At 42.0% G+C, this 23629-nt stretch overlaps 1 protein-coding gene across 2 annotated transcripts in view; it reads left to right on the forward strand.

The window, feature by feature from the left end:
* Positions 1 to 17300, forward strand: part of MYO5C (myosin VC) — a 51659-nt gene extending 34359 nt beyond the window's left edge. For both annotated transcript variants that reach the window (XM_081838664.1, XM_081838665.1), the window contains 12 exons: positions 526 to 619; positions 1807 to 1870; positions 2934 to 3102; positions 4709 to 4796; positions 5610 to 5708; positions 6878 to 7032; positions 10406 to 10495; positions 11226 to 11376; positions 13207 to 13489; positions 14920 to 15094; positions 15977 to 16057; positions 16181 to 17300. In XM_081838664.1, coding sequence (XP_081694790.1) covers positions 526 to 619; positions 1807 to 1870; positions 2934 to 3102; positions 4709 to 4796; positions 5610 to 5708; positions 6878 to 7032; positions 10406 to 10495; positions 11226 to 11376; positions 13207 to 13489; positions 14920 to 15094; positions 15977 to 16057; positions 16181 to 16333 — 1602 coding nt within the window. In that variant the 3' untranslated portion in view covers positions 16334 to 17300. The remainder of the gene's footprint in view (positions 1 to 525; positions 620 to 1806; positions 1871 to 2933; positions 3103 to 4708; positions 4797 to 5609; positions 5709 to 6877; positions 7033 to 10405; positions 10496 to 11225; positions 11377 to 13206; positions 13490 to 14919; positions 15095 to 15976; positions 16058 to 16180) is intronic.
* Positions 17301 to 23629: the final 6329 nt, after the last annotated feature.

Below are 23629 nucleotides of genomic sequence, written 5' to 3' on the forward strand. Positions count from 1 at the left end.
CGCTTCTGGCAAACCAGAGCAGCGCGCGGAAATGCCGTTTACCTTCCCGCTATTTATCTACTTGCACTTTGACATGCTTTCAAACTGCTAGGTTGGCAGGAACTGGGGCTGAACAACGGGAGCTCACCCCATCGCGGGGATTCGAACCGCCGACCTTCCGATTGGCAAGTTTAACCCACAGCGCCACCCGTGGCCCTTATTTGAATCTAGAAGAGATCAAAATCTAGGTTTGTGCAGGCCTTGCAGTAAAAGCAGCAGCTTCTAAGGACATCTGTTGATTGCTCAGAAAATTTGTCAATGACTTAAGAAGTATTCTTAGTCTTTGAAGTTGCAGTCAGCCAATTAAAACACAGGCATGAGGATCTTTCTCGGATAGGAGGTTGCAGTTCTCCCAGTCAGATGAGTTCTGGAGTAAATGGGAAGGAATATTCCATGCTAATGCTTATAGAATTCCACAGTTCTGACGTACAACATTGATGCAAGATGTGAGTAGCTTCGCTTTAATATTTCCCCCTTTCTCTGAAGATGATCCCAGATCTTAAGCAGCAGATTGCTGAGCTTCAGAAGCAGAAGACAGATCTTGAAAACCGTCTTCAAGAAGAAGCTGCAAAGAATAAAGGTGATTTTTCAATTAGGAGTCATTCCATTTTCAATTTGATAAAGATAGCAGCAGGATATTTTTCCCCCTTTATGGTATATAGTGCAGCTCACTATAATTACTTATCTCTAAAGTGAATTCATTAAGTACATAGATTATACATTCACGTAGGTAGCTGTGTTGGTCTGACGCATTAGAAATACCGTATTTTTTGCACCATAACACTCACTTTTTTCCTCCTAAAAAGTAAGGGGAAATGTCTGTGCGTGTTATGGAGGGAATGCCTACGGGTGGCATGCCTACGGATTTTCCTCCTCTAAAAACTACGTGAGTGTTATGGTCGGGTGCGTGTTATAGAGCAAAAAAGACAGTATATAAAAAAAATTAAAAATTGTCCAGTAGCACCTTAGAGACCAACTAAGTTTGTTCTTGGTATGAGTTTACATAATCAGTTCTGGAGGTCCGTTCACAGGTTGATCCGTGTCTCTGGTGGAAGCGCCGTTGTGTGCAGGTGCATTCAGTGGCAGCTCACTTCTGCGCATGTGCAGGCAGCGGCAGCCACTTCTGTGCGTGTGCAAATCGTGGCAAACCCAGTATTTACTTCTGGGTTTGTTGTGGTCGCAACTTGGTTCGGGCCCAAGTAGAGACGGTCATAAGTAGAGGTTCTACTGTATCAGAATTGTATGCTGGAACATTCCAGAACTCTTAAATGCATTATTGCTTTTTGGGGGGCTGCTGTTGAAATGGCCAATGAATCATAAGACATAAGTATCCATTATGAGTTTTTTAATTCTGTAAGTTCTCAAAGTTTAATTATTTTATTTTTAATTATATTTCCTTTTTCTGAGGTGTTTTGTATTGTTTATTATAACTCTTGCAGTGCCATTCATACTATTTATTTCATATATTTAATGGAAATTTGTGGAAATGGTTGTGGCTTCCGGCTAATTTTAAGAATGTTTTACAGTCTAGCTTTCACTTTTAGCATTGCTTCACCAACTGATTTCTGTCTGACATGTTCAGTTGGGATCATGTTCTCTCTGTCCCTAAACAGGGGCAACTCTATTATAAAACAGGACTTTTAGATGGATTGTGTATTTTATAGTGCAACTTTGTATACAAGAACATGGATAATCTTACTGTAGTAAAGCCTATAAATCCCAGTGTAGGTTGGTTTAGTAAAATTATGTTTATTGTTATTATTAAAGAGAAAATGGAAGAAAGGGCAGATCTGCTGCATCATAACCAGGAAAAAGAAGGAACACAAATAAGGTAATCTTAAAAAGCCTCTGAAAAATGTTGGGCATAGTTTATTTGAGTATTTAATCTCACGGAAAAGGAAGTAAAGCTCCAAAATCAATATATTGGTTTTTAATAAGATACTGAAACTGCTACATTTGTGAAAAGATTGCCAGCCTTTGAAACAGCCCATATAGCTGCCTCCTTAACTGCCTTTTGATTTGCAGCAGTTAGAAAAGTGATCACGAGCATGTTTAGTTCCATGCCATGAAAACCTTCACTTGCCAATTTCTACGGAGGAGTCCCTTTTTAAAGGGAGACGGGCAGGCCAAACTGGTTTAATTTCTGACCCGTCGGCAGTTCTAGCTTCCAGGTAGGCTGAAGACAAAATGCAGATGAACTTCAAATGAACGGAAAGTCGGACTTGTAAGCCATTCTCAGGTTAGCACATGAGAACATCCACTTTGTGGGTTGTGCCACCTGGCTGCCTGCACCCACATTCAATATAAAAAGCCTCAAATGCCTCAGTGGAAAACTCATTTGGCAGAAGAGTCCGACAGCACATGCTTTCATCCTAGGTGATCACCTGCTCAGCTCACCCACCCTCACTTAGCTTAATATGGGTGACTGAGATGCAAACCTGAGAATGGAACATGGATTCATTTACTGTGCCTTCTAGGTTATCATTCTGAGCCACAAATGACCTCACCCTACAATACAGGGCTGTCTATGATCATTCAGGCTAGTAACCTCACACAACTGCTCCCTTCCTCCTCTCAGGGGACTGTGATGTGTGGCCTCTGGTCTGCCATTTACTCCTAGGTTTTTGTAGCTAGTGTCTTCATGCAAACTCTGTTTCTGATTGTGCATGATCATGAATGGAAAACTGAGGTGGAAAGCAGAGGAGGGAAGGAAAGTTAAGTCGCACGCATGTCTTTGCCCATGCACGGATCCAAGAGCAGAGCTCACAACGTGGTTGGCTCAGCCTGCTAACCTGAAACTGCCCATTCATGATAAGTGAACCAGTGTTCCATTTTGTAGCAGCTCTTTGTTTTATGCACAGAGAAAGAATTAATACATTTTAATGCCTTTTTAGAGTATTGCACGTTCAAAATGAAATACGCACGAAGGAAAAAGAAAGGCTGATAGCCACATCTGACGAGCTTCAGGAGATAAATGATCATATGGAGAAACAACAAGAAGGAGAGAATGAAACCAAGTACAAAATGTGGCAAGATATGGCATATCTTACTACAGAAAATACGGTGAGGAAGGAAAACGTTCCTAGTAATGGATTATTTTAAGCCTATGCATGCTTACTTTGAAGTAAGTCCGACTCAGTTCAATGGAACTTACTCTCAAGTAAGTGTGATTGGGATCATAGCCTTATTTCCTTAAAATCACAAAGAGTTTCAACCGTTTGTGATATGTTGTACAAAAGGGGGAAACCAATCTGAGATTCTATATTAAAATGATTTTTTAAAAGTGGGATGAGAACATGCGTCACTTGGCTCTTTTTCATAGTTTTTCACAAATGTGGCTAGTTGAGCTATATGTTGAGCTCATTCCAAAGCTCTCTTCCTTCTGCAGCTCTTATGATACAAAGACACCTTGCATAGGAAAAGAGTTGAGTGAGCCCACAGATTGGGAACTGCAGTTTAGTGTCGATTTCCCCCCTAACAAATTTAAATGTTAAAATGTTAATTTTATAAGTTATGTAAGGCTAAGACATTTAGGTTCTGCAAAGGCAAGCAAGGCAACAACAGCCTGGTCATGATGGCTTTGTATATCTCTAATATCTTGGGCTTGCCGATCAGAAGGTCGGCGGTTTGAATCCCCGCGACGGAGTGAGCTCCCGTTGCTCTGTCCCAGCTCCTGCCAACATAGCAGTTCAAAAGTACGTCATTGCAAGTAGATAAATATGTACCACTGCGGCGGGAAGGTAAACAGCATTTCCGTGCTCTCTGGTTTGCGTCACAGTGTCCCGTTGCGCCAGAAGCAGTTTAGTCATGCTGGCCACATGAGCCGGAAAGCTGTCTGTGGACAAACACTGGCTCCCTTGGCCTGAAAGCGAGATGAGTGCCACAACACCATAGTCACCTTTGACTGGACTAAACCTTTTTTGTAAACCTGCTGAGGATGATGAGCAGGAGAGTGCTATTGTGCTCATGTTCTCATGGGCTTCTCATAAGCATCTGGTTAGTCTCTGTGAACACAGAATGCTAGACTAGACAGGCCTTTGATCTGATCCAGTTGGGCTTTTCTCATGTTCTTCTCGTGTTTTTAACAAACAAGGCAAGGTCCAGGTTCCATGTAAAGCAGAGATGAGGCAAATCCAGCACTGTGGAGACATCTGGGGTCAGTCCTGATGTTCCTTCTGAATTTTGCCCTCATCCTCCAAAGTTGGGGAGTTGTGACAATCACAGCAGTGTCTACTAAGAAGTATTCATTTACAGCAGTGGTTCCCAATTGGTGGTCTGTGGAACCCACCCGGGGGGTCCGTGGCTTCATTCACATAACAAAAACTATCAGAGAGATATTTAAATTTTCAGATGTGGTGGGTCTGTGACTTGGCTTTTGAAAAACAGAGGGTCCTCAGAACTTAGGTAATTGGGAGCCAATGATTTATAGCATTGCTCAGAATCTAATTTTTTTGTTTCTCCAGTGTAAGTAACAATGCCGTTTTTCTATCATGCCTATTATCGGCCAGTAATAAATCTGAATTTTGTCCTGCATAGAAGCAATGAATCATAGAACTGTAGAGTTGGAAGGGACCCTAAGTAAAACCCCTTGCAATGCAGGGATATGCAGCTGTCCCAAATGCATTTTTAAAAGCAGATCATTCTTTCTCAACTTTATTGGACACTGTAGGATCTAGAAGAGGAGATGGATAAGAAGGACAGAATAATAAAGAAACTTGAGGATCAGATCAAGACCCTTAGAAAGTCTATAGAAACAGGTGAGGACATTAAATATATTCTTTAAAACTGTTTGAATGTGTGCTTCTTCGGAAACTACATGGAAGATGACACCAACATTACGGTAATAATTATGAGAGTTTATAGGATCAAATTCATCGTGCAGTGCTGCCTGTTCACTGAAATCCTGCTGCAAAAGACTGCCATAGAATACTAGAAGCATGGGGCTAAGACATTGGTGGCTAACTTTTTGGGGGGTATGTTTATCTTTGGTGAATGGGGATGGGCGGGGTGGGGACACGGCTTTTGTGGGTGTGGCCAAAAGTGGGTACCTTTCTCTCCCTCCCTCCCTCCCTCCCTCCTTACCTCTCTCTCCCTTCCCTCTCCCTCTCCCCCCCCCAACATACACCCACCCTCCCAAGTCATCAAATGATTGATCTGAAAACTGATGCACTGACCCAAACCAGTATGTTTATGTGCGATCCTAGTTGGTAGTCATGGTTGATTTTTATTTTGTATTTTTTAATAACTCTGTTCCAAAGCTTAACAGGCCATGACTGCTGCAGAAAGCCTGTTCATTTGTATTAAATAATTTGTCACAGACAGTGATTTGTGTCATAATAATAATAATAATAATAATAATAATAATAATAATAATTATTTATATCCCGCGCTCCCCAGCCGAAGCCGGGCTCAGGGCGGCTAACAACAATAAAACAGTACAAAAGTACAACACAAACAACTCTCTAAAATAATTCATTATAAAATTAATTAAATTCATGGATCGTTCTTTCCAAACTTCTAATGCCACTGTAGTATTTTTCTGAAAGTAAATATATATTAATGTTTAACAGCCCATGAAGAACCCATGTTGTCCATGCCAAAAGAATACATTGGAATGTTGCAGTACAGAAAGGAAGACGAAGGAAAAATTGTTCAGAACCTGATCCTTGGTACTTCCATAACACTTTCAATTTCACCTAAGTATACTCATAAGCAATGCCAAATAGCTGTTGCTGGAAGTTTTGGAGTTGTGGCCAGTATTAATGTTTTTTCTTATCTTATCTGTTTTACTAAAAGCTCTATGATGCTTCTGTTTTAGAAGGGCTGTGGGGGGAAATGTGTGTGACATATTTGTGCTTTCTGTAACTTTCCTAAACTGTTCACTCTTGATACTTGGATACTTGGAAATACTTGGAAGACTCCAGGGTCATGAGTTTGTTTTTTTCTTCTCAGATCTACCATTACTGTAAGTCACTATCTCTGAAATACATCTTGAAGTTAAAACTGGTGTCACCTCTGCTGAAATCTTTCCCTCTCACTGTGTTTTCACCATTTCTTCCTCAAATGGCCTCCACAAATCAGGCCCAAATATACCAGGTCTGTGTTTAATATATTCTTCTCTGCCTTTCTAGGGACTCTCTAACTACTGTGTCCCATCCACAATTTCCTCCTCATCTCTCTATTCTATTGTTTTCCCAGACATTCATAAGGCCACAGAATGTCCTCTGCATGTTTCTCTCCTATTTTTTCTTGAGAAGTTTGGGTTTCATTTATACCTGAGCAAACAACTGCGATGTTTTGCTTCTTTGCAGTTCACTTCCCATTCATTTTCAATCTGTAAATCTCCCTAGTAATCCACGTTAATATTTTGGGTTTATATGAGCTTTCACTAACAATTACTCACCTTGAAGAGTCTATTATTTTCACTAAAGCTTTTTGTGAGATGTTTTCAGGCAAGCTAAATACATAGCTGCTTTAAGACAACTTTTCTATGTGTTGAAGGACTTGTGCATTGCTAATATCTGTGGCTACTCATTCAGCCCTAACCAGTTTCTCTGTGGTTTTTATAGTGTGATTATCCAAAGTAAGTTGTTATCAAGAGACATAAATTGCAAAATGAAAGCAAGTAGCTTGTGCTAATTTTCTTATTTCTCATCCTTTGTGCATATTTTTAATTGTAGAGATCCAAAATAATACGATTCAGGAATAGGATGAGATTTTGGGGGGAAGAAATGCATTTGGTTACAATTTCATTTCTTTTAAAAAGAATGGCTAACCTATAGAATTTATTTAATGCTCACTAAATAATCAACACCATTTGACTCTTGGTTTCATGCAGAACTGAAGCCCCGTGGAGTGGTGGTAAATATGATACCAGGACTTCCAGCTCACATCCTTTTCATGTGTGTGAGATATGCAGATTATCTGAACGATGACGGCATGCTGAAATCCTTCATGAATATGTCAATCAATAGTATCAAACAAGTAATTAAGGTAGGAACATTTTGCACGCAGTCTGCTTTCTTTCTGTACAGTTGGCATAGCCCAACAGAATGTTTTGCAGATACAGTGGTACCTCGGGTTACATACACTTCAGGTTACATACGCTTCAGGTTACAGACTCCACTAACCCAGAAATAGTGCTTCAGGTTAAGAACTTTGCTTCAGGATGAGAACAGAAATCATGCTCCGGCGGCGTGGCAGCAGCAGGAGGCCCCATTAGCTAAAGTGGTGCTTCAGATTAAGAACAGTTTCAGGTTAAGAACGGACCTCCGGAACGAATTAAGTACTTAACCTGAGGTACCACTGTATAGGTTGACTAACGGAACAATTCCCATGCCATGACTGCTTATCAGAGAAATTGTGCTATTCAGATTGGTCATTCACTCTTCTTTCTTGCTTGCAGATAATTCCATTAAGTAGAACTCAATAAATATCTACCTGCAAATTACATAGTGCCATATCGTGTCACAAATATAAAGTATATGATTGAAAGGAGTCATTTCATGGCTGCAAAACATTATGTCATAGCTGTCTTTATTGCTGCCTAGTGTAGATTTTAAGCCTAGATTTACAGGACTATGCATTCAGAGCTTTGATTATGGTATCATGAAGGTCACATGAAACAAAAATAGCTGAGCATGTTTCATAGCTGAATCTATTCATGGTCTGCTACTTATGCAGGTTACTTAACCGTAGTCAGCTGAGTTCCTGTGATTTCCTGATTTGGTTCTTTCATGCTTATTACATCAATTCATGCCACAAGTCCTTTCACCTTAAGTCTCGCATCTCTCCTATAAAGTTGCAGACATTGGGACTTCCCTGCTGGAATGAACTATACTTTCATTTGCAGTCGCAGTGCCTGCTCTGGTTTTGCCAGAAGCGGCTTAGTCATGCTGGCCATATGACCCAGAAAAACTGTCTGCAGACAAACGCCGGCTCCCTCGGCCAGTAAAGCGAGATGAGCGCCGCAACCCCAGAGTCTTTCATGACTGGACTTAACTGTCAGGGGTCCATTAACTTTTTAAAGGCACAAGCTGTTTATTTTGTAACTGGATTTGAGGTGTTTAATTAGCATTTATGTGTAAAGACATTTAAAATGTAATCAGGACACATTACGTGCATTGGAATACGTGTCGCCTGAGCCAGATGCCAACCTTCCAAGTACTAGACCTACTTCTGAATACAGTGGTGTTGTAAATAAGAATATGCCCTTTTCCCTTATGGGGTATCCAAGAGCCCATATAGAGTCCTTACATAGGTTCCCTATTGGTAGGAGAAAATAACAGAGGCCAACCAGAGAATATTGAGAAGCAAAGCAGCTAGTAAGCTTGATCTTTATTGATCTGTTGCAACAGGGTACTCCCCTCACACGCAGGAGAGGAGGAGGACCCCCAAAATTGCTGTGCAAGGGCTTATAAAGACTTTTGCAATTCCCATCCTGTAGATCAAGACCACCCCCAGAAACATTATGCATACATCACAGAAGGGGTGTAACCTAAGACCACCCCTCAGATACATCCCACCTACATCACAGAAATTTAAATGTTGTTTTTCTCTTGTCCTTGTTTATCTCCTGTCTGGCAGGTTAAATGATTGGATTTCCTGGGGAGCCTGGCCAATAGTTATTTCCTGGGCCAGGTCACAGGCTCACACCTTTATTCAAACACAGATTAAGACAGAATTCCAGTTACAGATAGGTAGCCAATTAAATAGTCCCGAGATGGTATGTGTGATGTTGTTGGGGCCAGTAATGGTGTTGTCCGGGTGTATGTGGCAGCAAAGTTGGCATCTGGGTTTATTGCAGGCTCTGGTGCCAGTGTCCGTGTTAAGTCTGGTTATAGTATTATTGTGGGTTAGGAGTTGTTTAAGATTGGGGGGCTGTCTGGAGGCAATGAAAGGTCTTCCTCCCAGAGCTTGAGAAAGAGAACTGTCATTGTCCAGGAGAGGTTGTAGATCTCTGATGATGCGTTGTACTGTTTTAACTTGGGAGCTGTATGTGATGACTAGAGGTGTTCTGTTATTTTCTTTTTTGGGTCTGTCTTGCAGCAAGTTCTCTCTGGGTATCAGTCTGGCTCTGTTGATCTGTTGTCTAACTTCATCTGCTGGGTATTTTAGTTCTAAAAAGGTTTGCTGTAGATCTCTTAGGTGAGAGTCTCTGTCTGTAGAATTGGAGCAGATGCGGCTGTAACGTAGTGCCTGGCTATATGCAATGGACTGTTTGGTATGTTTGGGATGGTAGCTAGAGGCATGTAGATATGTTTGTCGGTCAGTTGGTTTACGGTATAAGGTGGTGTCTATGCGCCCATCCTGTATTTTTATAGTAGTGTCCAAAGACAGAATTTGTGAAGGAAGAGACAATGGGGAGGCTTTTCCATTTTGACCATGCAGAGAAACATTTGCTCAGTTTAGGAATCAAAATGGTTCCAGGTTGGCTTTCCTGTGCTGATCTATGTACGTGTGGTTATGAACGTTGCCATATATCTAAGACCATAAAATTCCTATCACAGTGGTACCTCAGGTTAAGTAATTCGTTCCGGAGGTCCGTTCTTAACCTGAAACTGTTCTTAATCTGAAGCACCACTTTAGCTAATGGGGCCTCCTGCTGCTGCTGCGCCGCCGGAGCACAATTTCTGTTCTCATCCTGAAGCAAAGTTCTTAACCCGAGGTACTATTTCTGGGTTAGCAGGGTCTGTAACCTGAAGCGTATGTAACCTGAAGTGTATGCAACCCGAGGTACCACTGTATCAGTAATTGCATGTGTAAAAGTTAATTAAGTTATGCACAATTCTGAAGTTGTGTATTAGGACTGTAATCCCAGGCAAATCAATGGAAAAGGCTGATTTCCTTGTGAAGTGGCCTCCTGGGGTTGGGATAAGTCATTAGGAGTTCAAAGGGGCTAGGTGTGAAGAGTAAACTTTCAAGTAATTTCCTTGAGGTAATGAGTCATTTTGCACATCAAAGGAGGGATCTTCCTCTGGGTACAAAAGACCAGAGCTTCGGTTAGGGGGGAATCTTTTAGAGTTGGGGCCGCTGTGATACCAGGAAGCTTTGGGGTTAGGGTAAGTTGAATGGGCCCTGCAGAGCCAGAGATAGCTTGCAGAGAAAGGGATGCTGCAGAGGCAGAGCAACATATAATGCTCTTAATATGAAATAGGATGGTGCGTTTTGGGGTGCTGCTACTATGAGCCCCTCCATAAGTAGACTCAGGCTGTCTATGTATGTAAATAAACCAGATATGTAATAAAGAGCCTAACCTCCATTGTGCATAATTTCTGAATTCTCATGCAACTGCTTGCAAAGATTGAGGTGGTGTGGGTAAATATATGAAATATAAATTAAGCAAACACAGTGTCTTAATGTTTAGGAACATGTTGAAGACTTTGAGATGTTGTCCTTCTGGCTTTCAAACACATGCCATTTTCTTAACTGTCTGAAACAGTACAGTGGAGAAGAGGTAAGAATAATTTCACGCTCCCCATAAAAAAGTTGAACATTGCAATACAGTTCATGATTAAAGAAAATATTGGCAAGTATCACCTATTGGAACCAACTTTCACCAGAAGACCTAGAAACCACATCCTTGTAGTCCATAGCCTTGTGAATCCATACCTGAAAGGTTTGGGCCTAGCCTGAGATAGCGCTTGTGTCCTGCACATTGTGAACATGCCCTTTCTCTTGTCAAGGTCCACCATGGGTTGGACAACAGGTCTTGAAAATAAGAGTTATTCTTTGCAAAACAAAGCTGCTGTCTTCCATTAAAATTACTTCTAGCATTAGGTAAAAATGTTTGCATGTTTACTTATTAACAGAGTTCATGAATAGCCTTTTGCTCTTCTGAATATATGTTTGCTTTTGTACTACTCTACTTAATATGCCAACCTAGCAGTTCAAAAGCACGTCAAAGTGCAAGTAGATAAATAGGTACCGTGCCGGTGGGAAGGTAAACGGCGTTTCCGTGCGCTGCTTTGGTTCTCAGTTCTCAGTCATGCTGGCCACATGACCCAGAAGCTGTATGCCGGCTCCCTCGGCCAATAAAGCGAGATGAGCGCCACAACCCTAGAGTCGGTCACGACTGGACCTAATGGTCAGGGGTCCCTTTACCTTTTTACTTAATATGCAGAAGTATAAAACCTGTATTATACTTATGGTCTTAAATGGCACATGTTTATACATCTGATTTTCAGGAATTTATGAAGCACAATACTCCACAACAAAATAAGAACAATCTGAAGCACTTTGACCTGTTGGAATACAGGCAGGTTCTTAGTGATCTAGCCATTCGTATTTATCATCAGTTTATCATTGTAATGGAGAACAATATTCAGCCAATGATCGGTAAGAAATAAATGCTGATAGCAGCACACATTCTAAGCTATTTCTAAACCTTGTGCATGGCTAAAAAAATATAGGAATGAATTATTAGTATTTTCTTGTTTCTTTATGCATGTCTGAAAAGTCTATTTACATGTATTCGTGGCTGAAATGTACGTTTCCCTGGGAGTAAGCACTGCTGAACACAGTGAGACTTCTGAATAGAGGTGCACAGGATTCATCAAGGCTAAAAACTAGCTGATTCCTCCAGTCCTATCAGTTGAACTGCTGTGATATTGAATTTTCAGGCACTCTCTAGCTGGGCTGCTGGTGAAAACATTCAGCAATCAAATGATGCAAAAACTGCAACTTGTTTTATAGAGAAACCATGAACTCTGTTGTCAGGATTCAAGAAACCATCAAAGGCTTGGAAGATACTCATGCTAATATCTATTTAAGTGATAATACAAATTCTGTGCACGGATTTGTTTTTTCTTTCTATATTACTTGCTTAAATACAAATAAGAGTGTGATGCAAAGGGTCAGTGCATCCGACTGTTATAACCAGAAGGTTGGTAGTGTGAGCCCACCCAGGGATGGCTATGGGCAGGATTCCTGCATTGCAATTCTATGATTCATAGAATATATATTACACAGATGAGTAAGAATATGGACTTTGAATACAACCTGGTTTGGAGGCTGGCGGTGGGGAGAAGCAAGCAAGCTTCTCCCCACCGCCAGCCCCACAAGCTCGGGGGACAGCGGGGAGGCGGAGCGCCGCCATCCCGCTATTCCCTGACCTGGTTTGGAGGCTGGCGGTGGGGAGAAGCAAGCAAGCTTCTCCCCACCGCCAGCCCCACAAGTTCGGGGGACAGCGGGGAGGCGGAGCGCCGCCATCCCGCTATTCCCCGACCTGGTTTGGAGGCTGGCGGTGTGGAGAAGCAAGCAAGCTTCTCCCCACCGCCAGCCCCACAAGCTTGGGGGACAGCGGGGAGGCGGAGAGCCGCCATCCCGCTATTTCCCGACCTGGTTTGGAGGCTGGCGGTGGGGAGAAGCAAGCAAGCTTCTCCCCACCGCCAGCCCCACAATCTCGGGGGACAGCGGGGCAAGCTGCTGCCCCATGGAGGCTAGGGAGGCTGTCCCTGAAGGCAGAAGAGGGAGACGGAGCGCTCCATCTCCCTCTTCTAGCTTGGGGATGGCTGTGCAAAGCCTCTGCAGGCTGGGGGGGGGATCAAAATTTTTTCCTTGATTTCCCCCCAAAAAACTAGGTGCGTCTTATGGGCCGGTGCGTCCTATGGGGCGAAAAATACGGTATATGCATTTAGCAGATTAAACAGCATAAATGCAAAGAAAATTATTCCTAAACTTATTCAGTTTATTTCTCCTGCAGTAGCATATATGGGTTTATATCATCCTGCACTCTGTCATTCCAGTGTACATGAGAGTCTGGTCTCTCTCTCACACACATATACTCTCTCTCTCTGTGTGTGTGTGTGTGTGTAATATATACACCAGTCAAAAGATTGCGTTATCAGTTTGTATGAATGTAGGTGCAGTTCTGTGAATAATGCAGTTTGAGAAGAGACATTCTGAATCTGCTTCAAGGACTGCCTTGCTGGATTTCTTAGCATTTGTTTTTCCCTTATAACCTCAGTGTTCACTGAATAATGGAAATCTCAAAATGTAGCCCACCCAAATGCCCTTCTTTGTTGCATTACTGCAATAATAAGTAAGCTGATATTTAAAACCTTTAAACAGCATGACTGCTTTCCAGAGCCAAATAGCAGTGATAAAGGAACTTTATTTATTTTTATTTTTTTATTTTCTGCTTGCTTGCTGTGTTATCTTTTCCAGTGCCTGGAATGCTGGAGTATGAAAGCCTCCAGGGGATTTCTGGCTTAAAACCGACTGGATTCCGCAAGCGCTCCTCCAGCATAGACGACACAGATGCCTACACCATGACCTCCATCCTGCAACAGCTCAGCTATTTTTATACCACAATGTGTCAGAATGGCTTGGACTCAGAGCTTCTAAAGCAGGCCGTGAAACAGCTTTTCTTTCTGATTGGAGCAGTTACCCTTAACAGTCTATTCCTTCGCAAGGATATGTGCTCTTGTCGAAAGGGGATGCAGATAAGGTGAATAATAAGAATAAGAATAAGATTAAGAATAAGAATAGAACATGTCAGTTAAGAAAAGAAAAATCTCCAGGGTAATGTTATAGCAACCAAAATAGCGTATTTTTCGCTCCATAAGACGCACTTTTTTCCTCCTAAAAGGTAAGGGGAAATGTCTGTGCGTCTTATGGAGCGAATGCCTACGGATGGCAGGTGGATCCTGCTGCAGTCGCGAGCAGAGGATCCATGGTTCCCCTTCCTTCCCTCCTCTGTGGCTCGCTTTGAAGCAGCAAAGCGGGAGAGGAGCCGCTTACACAGGTGTAAGCGGCTCCTGTCCAGGTGGCTGCTTTAAAGAGAGTGTGCTCTCTTTCCCTCCCTCCTCGCTGCTCAGTTCGCTGAAAAGCTCCTTCTCCACACACCCCATGCGTGCTCCTTGTCCCTTCAGTGTTTTTCCTTCCCTCCCCACTTAAAACGTGGTTACAAAGCACGAATCCACATGGATTCTCAGTATTTTTGCATTGGGCTACCCCAAACTCACCCTCAAATCGCATGTCTGTGGCCACAGCATGAACCACAAAAATCATACATCCACTGTTTTGTTCAGAATATTATTTTTCTTGTTTTCCTCCTCTAAAAACTAGGTGTGTCTTATGGTCAGGTGTGTCTTATGGAGCGAAAAATACAGTACAATTAAAAATCAAATGGCATAAAGCATATCTGCAGATTGGAAAAAGCAGCAGAAACATACAGGATAAACAAAATTTAGGCTGCAGTCCTATAGCCACTAACTCTGGGAGGGAATGCCTTTAACTGAATGGGGCTTACTCCTGCATAGATACATAGAGCATTGCACTTTTAAAATAATAGCATTTCAGTACAGATTTAGAAGAGCCAGGGCACTTTAAAAAATAATTGTATGGTGGCTAAAAGTCAGCAGGGAGGAGACCACAGTATGCATTCTATTGTCCATCACTGATTCCTTTTTTTGAATATTATTGCATTAAAAGACTTACATCTTGATAAAGTCTTGCACAGTGTATAGGGCAAGTGTTCCTATGATAAGGTCTCCAGATTTTTTTCAATGAATCTAGGGACACTTTTCAACTTCAATGGATTTTGTATGGGGACTGATTTGTAAATCCAGGGACTGTCCCCGGGAAACGGGGATGTCTGGTAACCTTATCCTAATGCTGACGTAGGAGCATGATCATAAAGAAACATTCTGAAAAGAACTTTCCAAATTTTATGAAATGGGGGGCGGGAAGCAATCTAAAATGGGAAAAATCATGTTGTTTTATAAATGGAATATTATTACATTCCCACATTTGCATGGCATATAAAGTATGCCAGACATTTTACTCTGCCATAGCACATTGCTCTGGGGCAGCAACTTGTGTTACCAGCTTCTGAACAAAAGGGAGTTTAAACCAAATTATCTTTTCCTTCCCTAGGTGTAATATCAGCTATCTCGAAGAGTGGCTTAAGCAGAAGAATCTGCAGAGCAGCTCTGCCAAGGAGACGTTGGAACCTCTTTCCCAAGCAGCTTGGCTCCTTCAGGTTAAGAAGACCACAGAGGAGGATGCCAAAGAGATTTATGAACGCTGCACATCCCTCACTGCTGTGCAGGTACTTAAACCTAAGGTCTTTCTCCCTTACTTGGTAGATTCCTGAAGTATCAGTTTATGAAACTTCCCTTGCTATACAGACAGTCTTATTTAAAACCTGGCAAGCATTGTGCAAGGGATGCGGGTGGCGCTGTGGGTTAAACCACAGAGCCTAGGGCCTGCTGATCAGAAGGTCGGCGGTTTGAATCCCCGCGATGGGGTGAGCTCCCGTTGCTCGGTCCCTGCTCCTGCCAACCTAGCAGTTTGAAAGCACGTCAAAGTGCAAGTAGATAAATAGGTACCACTCTGGTGGGAAGGTAAACGGCGTTTCCATGTGCTGCTCTGGTTCGCCAGAAGCGGCTTAGTCATGCTGGCCACATGACTCGGAAGCTGTACGCCGGCTCCCTGGGCCAATAAAGCGAGATGAGCGCTGCAACCCCAGAGTCGGTCACGACTGGACCTAACGGTCAGGGGTCCCTTTACCTTTACCTTTAAGCATTGTGCAAGCGAGCACAGTTGTGGTGAGATGCCATGCACTGCTTTTAAAGTGCAAGTCCTTTCATTAAAATTGCTTTTTTACCAGTTCCTTTTCTCTACTTTCATCCAAACTCTTTTTTCCTGGATTTTCTTTTTTCGTAATTGAAAATTCCCTATGCAGTCGTCATCTCCATCCTCTGTGTCCCCATATTATTCCTTGGATTAAAACAGAGTTTCTCTTTTTTGCTCAATTTCCAATTCACTATTTCAGCCCCTCCTGACACCTCCCTTTCCCCTTGATGTTTTTCCATTCTGCTGCCCTGGGGGGGGGGTAACCTCAATACATATTTCACTTATGACTGTAGAATCATTACAGTTTTTACTTGTATCGGAAGTATTCATGAATTTCTTTAAATCGTCCCTACAGATAGTAAAAATCCTCAACTCCTACACACCCATAGATGATTTTGAGAAAAGGGTGACTCCATCATTCGTTCGTAAAGTGCAGGTATGATTATTAAATCGCAATCTCATTCAGAAGACATGTGCTTTCTTTTTTAAAAAAAACTGTTCCTGTTGGCAGCTTTAGCTCTTGTTACTTTAATCTTTTCTCTCTTTATTCTAATTCCAGGCTATGCTGATCAACAGAGAGAATTCTCCGCTGTTGATGCTAGATACGAAATATCTCTTTCAAGTGACATTTCCTTTCACCCCTTCACCCCATGCTCTGGAAACGATACAGATTCCCAGCAGTTTCAAGCTTGGCTTTCTCACTAGAATATAACAAATACAGTGGTGCCTCGGAAGTCAATTGGAATCCATTCCGGAAATCCGTTTGGCTTCCAAAACGTTCGGAAACCAAGGCTCGGTTTCCGAGTCACATCAGATGTTCAGGTTCCAAAGAACGTTCGCAAACTGGAACACTCACTTCCGGGCGTTTGGGAGCCAAAACGTTCAACTCACAAGGCGTTTGGGATCCAAGATCCGACTAAACTAAAAAAGAATCAATCTCTTGAAGGATAAATGAACATCACTCATCTATGCGCTTCCTCAATCACTGTGAAGTAGTGTTTCTTAGAAGATAAATTTTTGAAAAACATTTGGAAATCAGGGTGTAAGAAATGGATTGCTGCATGTCCTATGGCCCATCCAAATGCTTTTAATCTTATTCCCTTTTGTAGATTGGACCTCATTGCAGCTTACAGGTGCTCAGCGCTGGGTTCCAGTCATGTAGAAGGCACTGGGGCCATAGTGGTTCTCTGTATTACTAAATAACTTTCTATAATGAAGGACTAACAAGACAATTCTTTGTAATATTTTACTTCAATACAATATTTGTAACACTGTAAATTTACATGCCTGTATATGTATGTTTTATGGGAGCATTCATCTTGGTTATTTAATAAGTATGCATATAAATGATAAGATGAAATAGATTATGGTTATACCATGATTTTTATTGTGTCAGATTATTGTCACATATCTGGGTTCACACAAACAACTCAGGTAAGGGAGGGAAGCTTGCTAAGATGCATTCATTTGTTGCAAAAACAAATCCAAAATAGGCATCACATTCCCAGATGAATGTCAGGGGTGTTTCCACACTAATCATTTTTTAGTGACACAGCTCACTAACACATTTATTCTGAAGAATCCAGATGTCATTTCTACCACGTTGTTGCATTCTGACTTTTCCAGTGTCAAGGTTGTCGTTGTTGTCATTTTATAAAATTATTATTATTATTATTATTATTATTATTATTATTATTATTATTTAAGTGCTGTGTTGTGGCGATTTTTGGATCTTCTAGCATATACTCCTTTCAGATGTCAGCTCTAGCAACACAATAGTCTCACGGATGGTGCATCATCTCACATTGGCCCTTACCTGACCATCCCTTTGGCTCAACTCTTCTAAGATCTGTTCCCTCTGCAGTGGAAGTCCTGAAGATAAAACTGCAGTGAAATCTGCTAGAGTTTCTAGATATTATTTTTCTTTAGAAGATGTACAAGCCCATTTAAAATGCATTATATAGCTTGCTTACAGCCTGTCACCCCCAGATCACATGGAGTTCTTTCCCTCATCCTCGCTGCTAACTGATTCCAAGGACCTCCCCCCAACCTGCTGTCATTTAAAGTTGAAACTCTAAACCTGCTCACTAGGTAAAGGTAAAGGTAAAGGTACCCCTGTCCATACAGGCCAGTCTTGACAGACTCTAGGGTTGTGCGCTCATCTCACCCTATAGGCCGGGAGCCAGCGCTGTCTGCAGACACTTCCGGGTCACGTGGCTAGCGTGACAAGCTGCATCTGGCGAGCCAGCGCAGCACACGGAACGCTGTTTACCTTCCCGCTGGTAAGTGGTCCCTATTTATCTACTTGCACCCGGGGGTGCTTTCGAACTGCTAGGTTGGCAGGCGCTGGGACCGAACGACGGGAGCGCACCCCGCCGCGGGGATTCGAACCGCCGACCATGCGATCGGCAAGTCCTAGGCGCTGAGGTTTTACCCACAGCGCCACCCGCGTCCCAGCATCCCCCAAAGAAGAAGCCCCTCTCCCCCTTGCCTGGCAGACTTTCCCTCTGATGGTTACCTTGATGGTCCGTCACCAGCCTTTGTCCTCTGCTAATGGCCCATCCAGCTAGCTCTGAGCTGGCTTGGCTTGTTAGCATAACAAATCCAAGGGGTTTCCATGTTTGGCGAAGTTTAATCAAACTTTGATTAAATTCTAACTTTTACTAAACCTAGGAATTTTGGGGAGTATCTAGCACCAAGGAATTTAGGGGAATCTGGCCCCCTACAACCCATCACAGTATGTAAAGGGTGAGACAATCTTTCAGCTATCCTGGTCCCAAGCTACAGTGGGTTTATACACCCAAACCATCACCTTAATTTTAGGCTGCAAGCTAATTGGCAGCCAGTGTTTGTAGAAAAGAGAGGCTGTCCTTGATGCTGCCCTATTATGGGCTGGGGTTCTTAAAGCCAGAAGCAGCTCCAGGTCCTCTGCTGCAAGAGTGGGATGAAAACATTCAAAGCATTAGCGGTTTGCTGAGAGTTCCTCTTCTTCTCTGGCGATCACTTGTAGCCAAATAAGATTGTCTTCCATGAACATGGTTTTAACAGTGAGTCCATAAGTGACTGTGGAGGCCAATTCTGGATCCACACGTCCTTCCACAGTGGGGACATAGGCTTCCAGGCAGGAGTTGATCACGGTGAGGGTTTGCCAAGTGTGCCTTCCTCTTAGCACGTTTCTCCCTTTTGTCCTGAGTTCAGCTGGAGCCCTCGGATCCCCACTCTCCTGTGGAGGTTTTTTGGGGGGTGCGCTGAGCTTTACCGCTGCCCTCCTTTCTGCCCACTCTGTGTTGCGGACGACACTTAGCACACCGCTATTGTCCTCCGCAGCAGACCGGAAGTCCTAAAGCTTTGCCTTGAGAGAGTCTTTAAATCTCTTTTGTTGACCAGTATTACACTTTCCATTTTAAGTTTGGAATAGAGTACAGTGGTACCTCAGGTTACAGACGCTTCAGGCTACAGACACTTCAGGTTACAGACTCTGCTAACCCAGAAATAGTACCTCGGGTTAAGAACTTTGCTTAAGGATGAGAACAAAAATCACGCGACAGTGGCAGGAGGCCCCATTAGCTAAAGTGGTACCTCAGGTTAAGAACAGTTTCAGGTTAAGAACAGGCCTCCAGACCGAATTAAGTTCTGAACCCAAGGTACTATTGTAGTTACTTTGGAAGACGATAATCAGGCATCCGCACAACATGACCAGTCCAACAAAGTTGATGTTGAAGAATCTTTTTTTTTTTTTTAAATAATTTTTATTGGGTTTTTACATTTTATAGCAACAAACACACACACAAAGACAAAGACACACAAATACAATTACATACCCTAATTTTCTTTACCCACTTTCATTGACTTCCCCCCACCCCCTCCTCTTACATCCCAGTTCCAATAATTAATTCAGCAAGTTCTTACCTAACCTCTTAAAGATATTCATATTGCTTTTAAAAATTTAATTCTTTTTGTTTATCTATATTCAACTTATCCAATTCTCTTATAATCATTAATTTCTTTTTTTTTTAAGGTCGATCTAACTTCCCTTCCACAAATTTTCCCTTTATTATATTAATTATAGGTCACATTGACCAAATAAAACAAATCATAACATTTTATAATTCTATTCTCTCTCCCCCCCCCCGCCCCGGTTTCTGTCCCTTCCCAAACAAATGTCCAAAAAACAAACAAAAAATAGTTCTTAGCCCGGATTCCTCACGTCCGAGGTGTCTGATTCTCTGTCAGTTCCTCTCTGCCAACTATATTGGTAGTCCTCTTTGTTGGTCCTAAGACCCCGAAGGAGTTCAGTCAGAGTCACATCATATTTTCTTTCATCCAGAATGTTAAAAAGTGTTTGCTGCGAAGAACCATCCAGTTTTGCATACTCAAGAGGAAAGTCCCAATCATGTTGCTTTATTCGTTTTAGTTTTAATATTCCAAGTACTCCAGGGACTTCCCTCTTCTTCTTTCTCATCTTTCGCAGATTTGTAATCCAAAGGTCTTCTTGCTCATACTCTAACAATGTAGATTCCTGGTTGATATTTTCCACTTGTAGTGTCTGATCTCCTTCTTTCTTCTCTGTCAATTCCAAAGGCATCTCTTCCTGCTCAGCTGCAGAGTCTTTATCATACGTCTCCTTTGTGCATTCAGCAGAGTTGTTTGTTTCAGAATTCAAGGTCATAAATACTTTACTCAGAGCCATACTCTGCTCTTGCAGGATTCCCACGAGAAAGAACATTTTTTCTATCTCCGCCTGTAATTTTCCCTCTGCAGCCATTGTAATGTCACTAATTCCCCCTAGGGGGCTTTCAGTTATTTAGTAGTCCTTTTCCAATAATCTGTTACTTTGTTATTATCAATACTTTGTTTCCAATCGCCTCAGTTCAAATGTATCACCTTTAATTCAAAGAGTTGTTAAATAACAAAATTCTTTACTTTGTCCGCCCGTTTGACAGCTTCTTTGACAGCTGTCAAACTCCTTTCACTTCTTCCTCCGGCACCCAAATAGGACACTCCCGGGTTTTTTGGGGGGATTACACACAAAATCTTCTTCTATCGAATTTGTGAAAAACTTTTAAATCATCAGAACAGTATTCATTCCGCCTTAATTCTCCGTTCCTTGCTTTAAATCGTCTATAAGTAGAGGGGGTGCGGACTTCCCTTTAACACATCCCCCGATCGTGCCGAATTCACAGGATAAAAAAAAATTTTAAAGTCCAAATTCCACTACTCACGGGTCCTTTGTTATCCAGTCCAAATTTTGGGAAGAAAGTCAGCGCTCTCCGGCCATGGCTTGCGGCTTCGCTCTACTGAAGTAGCGGTCTACTCTCAGCACCACGCCACTCTCCGTACCCTCTCCGTAGCCTTTAAAAAGGCTCTTCGTGGGTCGGGGAGGGCGCTTAAGGTGCCCACCGAGTCACCAAGTCCGCAGGCATCCGCGCCTGCGGTTTCTGAGGGTCCCCATGTCGCCGGCACGGCAAGACCCGTCTTCAGCAGAGCCGATTCCCTCCGGAGCTCGGAGGGAATCCGCCATTAGCCGTTCGCGCTAACCCGGAAGTCCGTTGATGTTGAAGAATCATTGCTTTGTCACAACTGATTAAAGAAGCATGAGGTTGATTCTTCCAATGTGCTTCTTGTCTGTTTCATGTATCCAGTGATGTCAGTTGCTTAAGAGAGCCTTCAATTTATGAGTTTGTTTCTATGTGATTTCAAAAGCTGTGATTGCGCAGCACAATCTTTTTTTATTGCTATAAAAACTTCTACAGAGATACAGTACACCATCCTGTTCATCAGATCACCAAACAAGTGAAAGTTTATTGAATCACTCTACGCTGTTACAAACCAAACTATTACTGGGTCAGCTTTGTATCTGTACATTGGTTTCTGGGATGGCCTTATTCAGATACTTGGGGGGGGGTGTCCACAGAGTTCTTGAAAATGCAGAATACTCCTCTGACTTACTTCAGAACGTTTATACTACTTTACTATCACTAAAAACCTTTTAAACTTTTGGTGGTCATCTGAGGGTGGATTTTATTGGGGGAACGGATGCTAAATGACTTAGCTCACAAGTAATGTGCACAATAACTCCCATTTTCTAAGCCCTGGCCTATAAAATAGATAGCATTGTAGAACAGATTAAAAGACACAGGCTAGATAAGTATGACTGCTGGGCTCATTTTAAGGAATAATTTCCCCCCTGCTTTGAAGCCTTTTGATCGGTTAATGGCTGACAGGAAACTGAATGCCATACAGATGGATTCAAAATGGCTCCCACTTTGATGCAAAGGCCTCGCTCGGGGGCCTTTTTGATTGATATCTATAAGCATGTTTCATACAGAATAAAAGCATGTAAAGCCTGGAACCATGACTTTAAAAAGGGCACAATTTGACTGATGTGTAAAATTGGTATCCTGGGATTTTCTCTTGCACCCATGAGAGTTTTCCACTGAGAACAATTGTTAGTCTCTGGCACGTAAACCAGCAATGTGGAAGGTGCTACAATCCAAAAGTGCAGGCTTGTGTCTTAATACCCTCTAAGGAGATTACCACAGCATTAAGCTTGTCCTTGTGCAATTCTACTTGCACAGAAGATTATTCCTTTGAAGTGTCTGGAAAGCAAAAGGTTCTTGCTCCAGGGAAAAGAAGGTAAGCAGTATGATATTTTGACTTGGAAGTCTCAAACCCCAAGCAATATAGCTAATTTTTACAGCAGATCAAAATACAGCGCTCTTTGGTTTGTTTTATTATTTTCTACCCTGCCTTTTAGGGTGAGCACTTGCTAGGTGGCTTTTAATAGAAATGTAAAAAGTAAAACAACTTTGAAACAGTAAATAGATTGAGGAATGACCTCTTGCTTTTCCGTATTTGTATATTCCGTATATTCCGAGATTCTTTGTGCCTACCCTTGTTTTGTCGTCGTCCCAGCATACTTTTTTCCTTGTCCCTGAAGGGCTGCATTCATTTAATGTACACCCCCCAAAAAATAAGATTTCTAGGAACTATAGTTTACTACAAAGAACTACATTCCCAGCACCCTTAACAAATTACAGTTCCCAGGACTGTTTGTGTGGGGAGGTTTTACAGGCAGCGCTTCACAAACTAGAGTATTGCCGGAGCCTTTACTGATCGAATCCAAGGAAGGAAGGAATAAATGAACAGAAAAAAGGAGATATATTACAAAAAACCAAAGAAGTTGGCAATAGTGGAGAAAAAATATCTCAGCTGCGCCATCACAATGTCTTCTAATTAACATCCTTTTTCCACTTCTCAGCACTGTACGTTTAGCACAATATCCTACCAATTTAAACAGCCACTGCTTCCCCAAAGGAATCCTGGGAAATGGAGTTTGTTAAGGATGCTGAAAGTCAGATTTTTTTTTATTAATTTTCTAATTTAGATTTTAAAGTATTCATTTAAACAACGTTAAATCAATGACTTCCCTTCTTCTTCTTCTTCTTCTTCTTCTCCCATAGTTCAGTTTGCATACCATAAATCACTGCATATTTTACTATTGAATATTCCATTGTTACATCCATCAAAACTTATTTATCCATCAAAACTTATTTATACTGTCAAATTTATCTTAATGCTACCAGCATTTTTAAATGTACACAATTTTCACCCATATATTCAGCAAACATTTCCCAATCTTCTTTAAACATATGTTCTCCTTCTTCTCTTATTCTATATTTTAAAACTGCAAGCTGCACACATTCCATCGGTTTAAGTTGCCATTCTTCTCTTGTTTTCCATTCTTGAGCTAACAAAACACGGGCCACAGTAGCAGCATACATAAATAATCTTTTTGACACCTGGGAATTTCCGTCTGATTTATCCCCCCCCCCCCAAATAAGCACCTTTTGGTCAGGTGGACCAAAAGGAGAGACATTCCAGGATCCAGTCAGAAGCTGAGATGGCTTCTGTAATTCTCTGATGTCCCACTTAAATCAGGGTTGTTAAGCAGTATGGAAGGGTGCTGGGAATTGTAGTTCTGTGAGGAGTAAACTGAAGTTTCCAG

The sequence above is a fragment of the Podarcis erhardii genome, assembly GCF_964252035.2.
Source record: "Podarcis erhardii genome assembly, chromosome: 14".
In the NCBI taxonomy this organism is placed as follows: Eukaryota; Metazoa; Chordata; class Lepidosauria; order Squamata; family Lacertidae; genus Podarcis; species Podarcis erhardii.